The sequence below is a fragment of the Gambusia affinis genome, linkage group LG17 (assembly GCF_019740435.1).
Source record: "Gambusia affinis linkage group LG17, SWU_Gaff_1.0, whole genome shotgun sequence".
NCBI classification, from domain to species: Eukaryota; Metazoa; Chordata; class Actinopteri; order Cyprinodontiformes; family Poeciliidae; genus Gambusia; species Gambusia affinis.
In genome coordinates, this window is record NC_057884.1 from 184,687 (window position 1) to 196,839 (window position 12,153).

General features: G+C 36.8%; 1 protein-coding gene across 1 annotated transcript; it reads left to right on the forward strand.

Annotated features, from left to right (window-relative positions):
* Nucleotides 1-5,671: 5,671 nt before the first annotated feature.
* Nucleotides 5,672-11,906, forward strand: nfil3 (nuclear factor, interleukin 3 regulated). Its single transcript, XM_044095884.1, has 2 exons — nt 5,672-5,938; nt 10,285-11,906. Exon 2 carries the CDS (start codon nt 10,360-10,362, stop codon nt 11,518-11,520), a length of 1,161 nt encoding a protein of 386 aa, XP_043951819.1. The 5' UTR covers nt 5,672-5,938; nt 10,285-10,359; the 3' UTR covers nt 11,521-11,906.
* Nucleotides 11,907-12,153: the final 247 nt, after the last annotated feature.

Here is a 12,153-nt window from a genome sequence, read left to right on the forward strand (position 1 = left end):
GCTGGAGCAACGGCTGCCTGGCAAGAAACTGGGTCCAAAACCACAGGTGGCGGAGAAACGGCAGCAGCATCTGGTGAGTTCTTATTAAGAAACATGTTCAGATGTTCGCAAATGTTCGGGGTCACCAATGTGGAAGTCAGCAGAAAAAGACGAAAAAATTATTTGAGTCTTGTTTTATTCTCAATGTCTTCCAATCAAAACCAAAAATAGAATGTAGTACAACCGTTGATGTCTTCTCACCTCACCCTCTCTCCTTCACCATAAGTCTATACATTCGGGTGTGAAACATATACATTGTATATGCCACACGGCCTTGTGAAGTTTTTAGCAACCAGGGGTCAATGACTGGGGCACCATACTATATAATCCTACATACAGCATACTCAACAGGAGAGGGCCCGCCTTCTCCACCTCTCATCAGACGTGATGAGAGGTGAATGAAATGGATCCCTGAAGTCATATTCTGCCTCCCATCAGGGCCCCCTCAAGGCCCGGGCAGGGCCCCCCCAGCCCTCCCGAAGCCCCACCCCTGTGGCCCCTGACCAACCTCCACAATTTTTATAGAAATTATTTAAAATGGGACCTTGTCAATTACAAAATTAATTATATTGTATTTTCTAAAATTGTTTTTAGCAGTAAACATTAAATGTTCCCCCTCCAAGACCAAAAGGCAGACATCCATATTTGTCCTGAACCCCCCTGGATCTGCATGAAATGGTTCGTTGTGCTTGGAGGGCTTGACGGTGACGGTGTTCAGCAGCAGACAGTGGAAAACAAGAACGACTGTGGCAGTTACTATGCTGCTAAGAAAGATAATAAAGTAGGTTTTCAAAAAATAGAGAGACAGAGAAAGAAAACGGTAAAAGTGTCAATTTCTAAGCCAGTTTTTCTCTAAGAGAAAAACTGGCTTAGACTGTGTGTGATTATCAACCATACAGCATAGGTAGCTTAGGTACACACTGTTTGCCTCCATTTCACTAACATTTAATGAACTAAAGAAAGAAATTACCAACGTATTCGTATATTAAACCTGTACTTTTTACCACTTAACAACAGATGAGTCAGTCAGCAGCAGCTCTAACCCTCGTCCCTCCTGACCCGTCTAGTTAGCATAGCTACTACCAATGACAGCAGATAAACATTTTTCCTGTAATGATAAGTTGTTTATCCACCATTCGCACATTTAGCAGTGAGTGAATGAGCTTAATTGACAGCACTAAGACCCTCCTACTGGTTCTGATTGGTTGTTTTGGTCAGAATGTTGCATTACCTTAGCCAGTAATAGCAGCTCAGGAAGCAGGTGGAGGAGATTGTTATGAGACAGATAATCTGTGAAAACAATCAAACTGTCACGACATGGTGACAGCTTTAACAAATATGGAGAAAACATATTTTTTATTAAAGTTATATACTGCGGCTTGAATAAAATTCAACAACATAGCATTTTTGAGAAGTCTGGATTGCTTCATGTATATTTTGCATGTTGCCTATGACTGTTGCTGGTGGGGAGAGACATGTCAGTAATCTAAAACTAATAGAAAATTTAAGCAACCTACTTACATACTGTATGTGGATTGTTGCATGTAAAATTCTTGAGCAGTAAATATTGTGCGAATATCAGTATTGGACCAAAGAAAGCAAGGTTTTAAAATTGTGACGCTTTTGATGGGTCAGATAGACTCAAAAAATTGTAACAGCAGCTGCGTGGGGGGCCCAATCTAATTTCTTGTCATGGGGCCCAAGATTTCTGGTGGCGCCCCTGGTTCTAATGTAATCTCTGCACTCTGTCCAGTACAGTGATCCACGGATTGTAACTCAGAAAGTTTAATTTTATCTTGAGGTGTTAAATCATTTGTGCTACAACAAACATGTAATTCTTTAATAAAATTACTTTTATACTTTTCTTTGTCTAGTTAAGGACCTCGCTGCGTCAAACAGAAAGGGGCGGGGACTGACCGCTGTCAGTCTCATACCTTATTTGGAAATGGGACCATTGCTATCCGGAAGGGAAGGGGGCGCTATTTGCTATATTAACTGTAGTCTCCCGTGTTTATTTTCTTTTGAAATCTGTGATATATCTTCACCTTTGGGAATGAGTTTCACTCTCAGTATTTGAACTTCTATCTCTTTTTTCCTTCAGCGCAGCTCAGTTTTTTACAAATTCTGTAGCTTTTGTCATACTTCTAAATTTGCTCTTCTGTTGCATCTTTTCGGGTCTATTACTGCCTGTAGTGGCGTGGGGGTGGTAACACAGTTAATAATTACATTACTAAATGAGAATACAACAACGTCTTTATTTTTCATTAATTTTTCATTTTTGTAAGGAGGTGGAGAAATTAAATGACGACCTAAATAAGACCTCAAAGTGGCTCCAGTTTCTCTGCATGATCAATTTGTTGAAACTGTGGCAAATTGTTAAGGTCTTAAAGGATTCCAAACCGAACCAGGATTAGCCACATCTTTCTCTGCTAGACAAAAAGGTATCTGCTTGATTTGCTTTATTTTTAATATGGTTACAGTATCACTGGTGATGGCACAAATTTAATATTACTTTGTAGCTTGATGCTTGGAACAGGTGTTCTACCTGTGCTACCCATCAATCTGTCCTACCTTGTGGAAATGCATGTGCATGTTGATGCTAAGTTACATACTGCTTACTCAGCAGATTTCTTATCCATACATCCTACCTGTGGAAGTTCTGTTTTGTCTGTTTTATTTTGTTAAAGATTATGATAAGCTTTATTTAATTTATTTCATACCTTGCTTTCATTAAGCTGCTGTATTACTTTATGTTTTTAGTTTACATGACAGGCAGGTAATTACAGTATACAATATAGTAACGACTAAACTAAACAAGAATTGCTTGGCATCAACCACGTGAATCAGGACAATATTATGTTGTTTTTGTGGGCTATTTTGTCCATATACTTTAAAATACTTCAGTTTAATAACACCTTTTTTATTAAACCATACTAAATTGAGCATGTTGGTAGCAGTATTATGTGGGATAGATGCTGTGTATGTCTATGGTGTAATATGCAACTTATTAATGTGCAATAAACGGTTTGTGTGGATCTGTATTTGTAGAGGTCTGTGTTAAATTTAATTTAAATAAAACTTGTTTCCCCTGTCTGACACTGTTTGATTCAGTATACATATACTCTTGCAAACACTTCTTACAAACACCTCTGTCTTTTAAATATTTTTTAAAAGGTAGGATATTCTGATGAAAGGAATTTAATTAATCAATATATACCTCTGTATTTCATGAAACGTAGGAAATTCAAATAAAGGGAATGTAGCAACAAAATGTGCTATCTAAGTATTTTGTTAATCGTTTCATCACAATGCCAAACTTTAAGTGCATTAACAAATGCTACCACTATATTTTCTAAAGGTAGATTTGAGGTAAAGGTAGGTTGATGAATGTGCTATCCTGTATACAAGTAGAACATACCGACTAAGGATTTTAGCACAATTACTAACAACATCAACTGCTGTATTTTTAAATGGTAGTATATTCTAATACCAGGATTAGTGTATACATCTGCAATAGTTTTTTATTTTAAACGGGTAGGATATTCTGATGAAGGAAGTGAAATTCTTTTGGTTTCGTCGTGAATATAAATTGTTCCAATGCTATGCTAAGCATAACTTCTAAGCTTCCATTTCAGTCCCATCTCTCAATGAATGCTATCCAATCATGATTTTTAATATTAACACAACCCGTTATAGTTTTTGGTTTGTAAACATGACAGTATCAGTTTTAGACAGGTAACACTGACAAGTTGACTTAGCTATCTAGCTATGCTATGGTAAGAAAATCTGATGAGGTAGAAATGATAGAACAAAGATGCTCTGTCAGATCATCATATGCAGTTATAATAGAAGACATGCAGTGAGCACAAATGCGCATTAAGAGATCTGCAGCATTTAGAGGAGCTGTCAGTTCAGCATATGTGACAAGATGCAACAAAGTTAAGGCCAGTTATTCTAAATGATAACTACATGTATATACATGCATTGTTGCAATTTCAAAATGTATTAAGAGCAGAGAGTAGAGCTGCAGTCAACTAATCAACCTCCCTGTTTCTTGATGATGGTCTGAATGGTTAACTGCTAAGTCGGGATGTCCTACAGCTGTTAATAACAAAGTGTATGACGATCTAACATGATAACATAACATCATGATGTTATGTTACTGATTAAATAAAAGCATGTCATAATGACAGCATATAACTTGTCTGACAGATACAGCCATCAGTTTGTGCTAAGTGTATAATAATCTGACAGTGTATGATGATCTAAAAATATATACAATATTTGCACCTGAGTCAATTATTTGTAATCCTGAGTATGAGAAAGTTTTGTGTATTAGCCTTATTTGTAATATATTCTTCATAATTTATAACATATCAGCATTGAAAAATGTGTGCTACATCTTCTACAGAATATATTTGGTTGAAAATTATTTTTTGTGAGTATATATTGAAAATGCAGCAACAGTAATGTAGCTGCTCTCACTTATGTAATGTGAAAAAGCAAAATAATTTAGAGAAAATTATGGTTTTCTGGTATTATGCTGGGCAGTGAATGCTTTTTAACATCCTGTCTGAATGTTCAGCAATGCATTGGACATGTACTACGGTTATCAAATGATATATATGCCAACAGTGAAACAATGTAGAAACAATGGACATAATTCCAACAATCAGATGTGTCAGCATCTAACAAATTTTATATTTTCTGTAGGACCAAATAGAAACTCCATTTTTTAAAATTGTTTTCTCATTCAGAAGTTAATGAGAAAACTGCTTACCTTAGATAGCCTTGAAAGCTAAAGAAGTACATTTTAAAATTCTCAATAATGTTTGTCCATCCAGGGAACTATTAAGACAAAGATTCAACTTTGATACTAACAGCTGTGGCTTTTGCAACAAGGATATTGAAACAACAAATAATCTCCTTTTCTGTGCTCACTGGAACATTTTGGGGAAACTGGATCTCAACAAAAAACTTTTTCTATCTCTTCCTTTAAAAAGAGAAGATGTAATATTTGGAACCACCCTCAGAGACAAAAGAAATGACCTCATATTTAACAACCTGCTGATCCTCACCAAATGCTTCATCCATTGGGGAAGTAGAAAACCAGACTTTTCAACCTTTAAAAGCCTTCTGATGGACAACCCCTCAAGAGCCTTTAAACTGGTGAAAAGGAAGCATAGAAAACATCTATATGATGCATGTAATGAGCTCAATTAATTTGATGAAAAATACTGCCCCTACTGTACTGTTTGTTTTTCCTTTTTCTCTGTTTAATGTCACATTTTTTCTTACATCTCATATCTTTATATGTGCCTTAAACTTGTAAGATTTGATATCTTCTTGTATATACATGTCACGCGATTCTGTACAATTGTTCAAAAAATATTTAATTAACAAAACATTTTAATAAAGGCAACACTTTTGTCAGTGTTGCCTTCAAGGGGTGTGGGACATTTCACCATCAAAGAGGCGCACCGGATCCGTTAAAGAGCCGCAGGTTCGCCAGCCCTGATATACTTTATCAACTGTTTTGTATTATATTTTCATTGTTTGTCTCTTTCCCGTGCTTGTTATTTGTAAATGTAAACATAGCAATAAAGCAAGAAGAAGAGCAACAACTTCCTGTGTAAGTGCCAAAGGGGCTGGGAAATAGCGGAGGGAAACAGTTCTGGTTGGGTAATTTAGCTGTCATTCAGCTTACGCTGGACCTACGCTTCCCAACTGACCTACTAACACAGATCTGAGTCACTAGCCACATTAAGAATATAACCAAGGTACCAAGGAAGACAGTCACTTGTAGGAATTTCATCAAGATCCTAAGCCAATGGAAAGGTTCGCACATATCTTGAACTGTGTGACAGGAACTAAGACCAAACTCATCGAGGTGGAAAAGGTAGACATCTTACTATTCGATGTTGATTTTTAGTCTGAAAACGCTGTCTGATGATATTTGCGAACTTGAAAGAGTTCCAACAGCTCATATGTTAGCTTACGTTTCACTTGCCCCTTGGTAAACTAAACAGGAGAGCTGAAGAAACGCCTCCTTAAGACGAGAATGTCGGGAATTGACTCATTTCGTGACTATTTTAAAAAAAATCCATTACATTACTGTGGATTCGTGTTTGTCCAGGTATTGTATGCAGAGTCGTAGGCTTGACGTTAATTGTCACAAATGTAGGTACGTTGTTGTTATAGAATTTGGTGTGGCAGAGGTAAAAAGGATAGCCATATAAAAGCATGATGAGTCAGATGGTTACAGGTCCTGGTTATTCTGTGGGGATGAGTGATTTCTTTTGTGCTGTTACGTTTAAGGGCGTATGTGAACCAGGCGCGACATGAGAAAGAGGTTCTGATTTCATACAACAGAGTGAAATCTTACTTTAGTCTTTCTGCTGCATGTGACTAATTTCGAATCATTAAATCAATACGCCGGCAACTAAGACAGTTTTTTTTATATAGTTATAGACACTGAATAAGAGCCACATGACTACAAGAGAAATCGCTAACAGGAGGCCGAAGCAGGCCTGTGTTATTCTGTAATACAGGCGACACAATGAAGGAATCTGGAGCAATAAGGTCAGCTGACGGCCTGTGGCTAAAATTGCTGGAAGGATAAATATACAATAGGAAACCCTCATCTGCTGCTCTAGTTTAAACTCTGGCATATTAAACTAATATTGCTACGTTGTTGCTATAATAAGACAACGAGCCTAAGTAGAGTATTAGTATCCTTTAGAAAGCATAGAGGGTGACTGTGGCCACTTAGACTGAGCTGCGCAGATGTAAGAATTTCCTCAAATGTTTTATGGGTGACAAAACGTGAAATATAACAGTTTTGGCATGAGGTGAGTTTCACACAAGCTGGAGAACGTGTACTGATTCTAACTGGGCATCTTAGTAACATCACACAAGATGTTACTAAGAAATGTTACAGATGAAATGTACAGTAGTAACTTTAGTGTACTTGCCTACTGCCTTGTCTATTTTGTACAAAATTCTCTAAACTGATTTGAAGTTCACCAGTGTTACAGACCTTGTAAAAATTTAATACACTTTTGCAACTGTTTAATGTGAATTTAATAAACTTTTGAAACTAACTGTTTAATAATAACCTTTTAGCAGATTTTAGACATACTAAACGATATGAAGATGCAAAACATCAGTAGTCTAATATTTTTCACTTGGTGATGGAACATAAGAAAGGAACATTTCCTTCACATTGTAATTTATGGAATGAGTGCATATTTGCTCAATGCTTGCCTACAGTTGAAAACAGTTACACAACTCAGTAATATTTTTTGTGAAGAACTATCATAATAATATTGTTGCCTTTTATTATCAGATTTTATCAAGTGCTAAAAAATACCAAGATTAGATTCTGTAGCAATCAAAATGTGATTACAGAATTCAAAAAACAGAATAATGAGGAATCTGAGAAAGGTTCTGTTGGATATGTAAAATATGCATTCTCTCTGCATATAAATTTATAAATAGTTTGGTGTCCGTTAGTTCTGTCAAGATGCAAGAGATGACTAAACAAATTTCTCTTTTATATTAGCTAATAATTTAATTTGACCTAATTGCTGCTCTAGCAACTATTGTTTAAAAATGAACAAACTTTGGCTCCTATGCTTTATGAAATATTTCATTGCTCTGAATACAGCCAGGTTCTATGAACAAATGATATAATTAGTCCCGTGGGGAAAAAAACATAGAAAAACTGGTGGTTATATTCTTTTTTTCTCAGTCAGCCACCATCACTTGTGAACCTGTTACTATAGCAACCAATAACCAATAACTTTACAGAGCAGAAGTTACATTCAAGTGTATCAGGGATCAACATTAAAAAACACAAAAGCATTTCCCAAACAAAAGAAATATGTAAAAACACCAAAACAAAACATTCAGACTCTCACAGTTGTATGTTTTTTGATTTTTCAGGCTTAATGTTAACATTGCCATCATTAAGAAGTGATCACCTGATGTTAGTGGTGGTTGATTAGCTAATTTAAAAAACTTATTCTACTAATTATCTGTCAGAAAATATATGTGGGTCGCCTTATTTTGTGTTAACTGAACCTAAACACACCAAACTGTGCAGAACATGCACATAATAAGGTTGTCAAAGTCAAGCTGTAGCATAAATAACTTACTCCCTGCATTATTAATATTTTTATTAATTACAACCTTTTACTGAACTGTGAAATGTTATTCCCATGAACCTTGTTATCTTGTTTTCGCAGACAAATAGCAAAACATTGCGTCCCCTTTTCAGATTCTTTGCTTGATAGTGTCATTTTCCTGAGAACCGATATTCTTGACTCAATGCAAAGAAATGGCCCCATGACACATGTAAGTCAGGTGATGTTCAAATCTACTAATCACTGAGCGAACTTGTCATTTACGGTATGTTTTACAAAGGGAATTTAAAAAGCAGGCGTGCACTGGCTGTTAATGCTTTGAGCGGAGTGAGTAGCTGCTGCTGAGTTACTATCTGGAAATAGAGGAAGACACATAAAGGAAAAAAAGTGTAAGACAAATTGGTGGGAACATCATAAAATGACCCCTCTGGATGTCTAATTCAAACAGATGATTATAAAAACAGCAAATTTCTCAGTGTACAAATAATGCTGATTTCTAGGTAACACCAACATGAAATCAGTCATATGTTTACTGTAATAACAAACTCTGTTTAAAATTTGCAGGGCTCCTTGGATAGACAAAATTGAATAGGCAAAGGGCAGTGGGAAAGGACTATGTAAAATCGACTTGTTTAACTTTACAAAGTTGCATATTACAGAGTCCCCAAAGGGACATGAAGGATTTTTTTCTTTTGCAAAAGTATTGCATTACCTCACAATAGGTTTTGCGTTCTCTCACAATAATGTACTGATCAGTTCTTGCGGCATAATTTAATGCTATAAGCCTTTCTTAGGGTGGCCATGGCACTTTCTGCTATAATATAAGGTTTTTGTAAAGTATTTCCATGTACATTAATATCTTGTGAAATATCTGAAGTTTTACATCTTTTTCTTTAGTATAGAAATGCACCACAAATATATGAAATAAACAGAAATTTTACATAAAAAGGAATGAAATAAAAAAAACATTTAAACTATTTGGACTATTTCTAAGTTATTATCACAGGATAATGAGTCATCTGACAGTTTTGATTGTCTGTTTTGTATTAGTAGTCTGAAAATGGATTTATTTACCACGTTTGTCTGCTTGTGTAAGGCTGAGATGGAACTGCATAGGAAAACGGCTCTTTAAACCATTCAATCAGCTTTTAGCACCAAAGAGTTAATAATAAATACATTTTCACTGAGGCTCTTTATGTGTACACATTTGAAATTTTAAATTGACATTTGTGAGTCAATTTACAAAATGGACCAGCAAATATTGCAGCAAGTATGGGGGAATTTTCCTGCCATAAACCAAGAGCACATATTTTCAGTCTGAAAGCAGGATTTCATGTCTTTGGTTCTCAAAACTTTTAATACTTTTGCTTACATTTTCACTTTGAAAGCACGACTACATGTCTTTCTTCTCAAAACTTGTAAAGCTTGTACTCAAAACTTCTCCTCCTGCTCACACTTAGCTGCGTTCACACTGCAGCTTGAAATGACCCAATTCCGACTTTTTGTCAAATCGCATTTTTTTGGCATGGCCATTCACACTTACAAATAAATGCAACCTGTATGTGTTCTGCAGTCTGAATGGGCTAAAAGTGTCCTGTGTGGGCAGTAGAGTTGCGCAGTAACATCAGCGTTCTCAGTGTTCTGCCAACCGCCATTAAAAGAAGAAATGCTCAGTGTAACATGGATGCTAATGGTTGGAGCATAGCTTACAATTTTGAAGTTGTTGTCCGACCCGAGCCAGCATGTTAACAGCTTAATCCTCATGATAGGCCATCATGGTGCGCCACCCATAATCAGTGGGTGGCGCAGGCTGCTACAATCGATAGTAGCCACACAGACACACCTGCTAGAAGGAAACAAATGCACCCACTACAACACTTTCATTCTATTGGCTGAGAGAGTGACTGTGACAAAAGACATTTCCAAAAGTGAGCAGAGAGAATATAAATTCACCTTTTTAAGTTATTGACCTTTATTCCTAACATATGAAGACCAAAAAAAAAGCTCAAAAACTGTCAGGATTTGTAAAGTGTATATATTTGTGTGATGGAAGGAGCTTCATATTGATAAATAATTTTTTTTAATTGTCTGTTCACAGATTTCTTCTGTTCAAGTGGACTGACTCGGTGTAGAGGTTACTGCTGTTCCAGAACATCAATATGGCTCACAGTTAATGCCTTTGAATATACTGACTGTTTCTGACATTAAGAATATGCAATCAGTCAAGCAAGACACTGACTCCAGTGAGTCATACAGTGGGGATGATGCCTTAGTGCTTGCTGTGGCTTTACACAGATCTAACAGAAATCTTGTACCTCACAAAATTTCATCATTTCCTTTTAAGACTAAATCTATGTGCCGCAAAAAACGCGAGTTCATCCCAGAGGAAAAGAAAGACACCATTTACTGGGAGAGAAGACGCAAAAACAATGAAGCTGCCAAGCGCTCAAGAGAGAAGAGACGCATTAATGACATGGTCCTTGAAAACAAGCTGATGGCACTTGGAGAGGAAAATGCCTCCCTCAAGGCAGAACTGCTGTCATTAAAAATGAAGTTTGGCTTAGTTAGCGCATCAGCATATACCCAAGAAGTTCAAAATGTATGTAGTCCCCCCACAGTAAACCCCCATGAAGAGTTGATATCTCCCACTGCTGTCCAGAATTTATTCAAAAGAGATGTTGTACATGTAGAGCTCACCAAAAGCTGTGCATCAGCTATCAAACACTTACCTCTCATGCCTGAAACATGGACTGCAAGTCGAGCAAGCTTTACTGACTATAGGACAGCAGATTTTAAACAAGAACCAGAAGAAAATTCCACCTGGCAGGAAACTAGTGCAGCATATAAACTCTACAAAAATTGTAAGGTTAGCCATTTGTCTGATGTCTATTCACAAGCAGCATCATTTATGCAGACTGCCAGGTCATCCAGTAACTCGCCCAGGAACTCAGATGAAAATTCTTTATGCAAAGCATCAGATGGTGAGGATGAGCAGCAAGTCCCTAAGGGGTTGGTGCCTTCTGTAGCTGACCAAAGAAGCGTTATTGTTTCTACTCACAAAGTGCCAGATGTCAGTTCTTCAGCTTTGCCACATAAACTACGAATCAAATCAAGAACCATCCAAATTAAAATGGAGCCAACTGACCCTGAATATGAGTCCTTTGGAAAGACGTCTTCTGCCAGCGTTTTAGAAGGAGTGTGTTTCCAGACCACCCAGAACTCCTCAGCATACATGCAGCCTTCCCACTGTCCTTTGTCGGTACAGGTGTCCAACATGCAAGGCTGGAGCCGTGGGTCTGAAAGCAGTGTTTCTACACAGTGGCTGCCAGAATAAACAAGTCTGAAGCTCAATACTAGTTCAAAACCATTGTAAATTCCTATGCACACTCATATACTGAGGATATTTAACCGTAAGTGTTGGCACCGTGTCAACAAAACTGACTTCTTTGACAGAATTAACCACAACAGAGAAAGATTCTAAAACAAAGTTAGCCAAAAGCATCAATGTGTAGACTTTCTCATAAAGAGACGCTGATGTTCATATCACATTGAATAAAAGGAATCTTCATATTATCTTATTGTACTTTGGATTTTAAGTATTACTTGTGGCATTGTTAACACTGATATTGAGTAAATTTTAAAAAAGAAAATGTTACATTTTTCCCAGACTTGTGATTTTTTTTGAAAACACAGTTCATTAAAGTATGCTAGGAGACGATATCTGTTCAGGTTTGAAGGGTTTATTCAATACTACACTTAGAGTTAAATTATTTGCCTTGTATTCTTGTTTATTTGACATAAACAAGAACCTGACGTTCCTGTTGCTCAACCGGTGCAAACCCAAAATGTTCTTAGTTATTGGCTGAACTGGAGTAGAGAAGAGCAGCATGTTGCACTGAGAGGTTGGCTGATACAACTCTTTCTCACTCCACATGACTTCACATAGAAACACACAGATTGGGTAAAC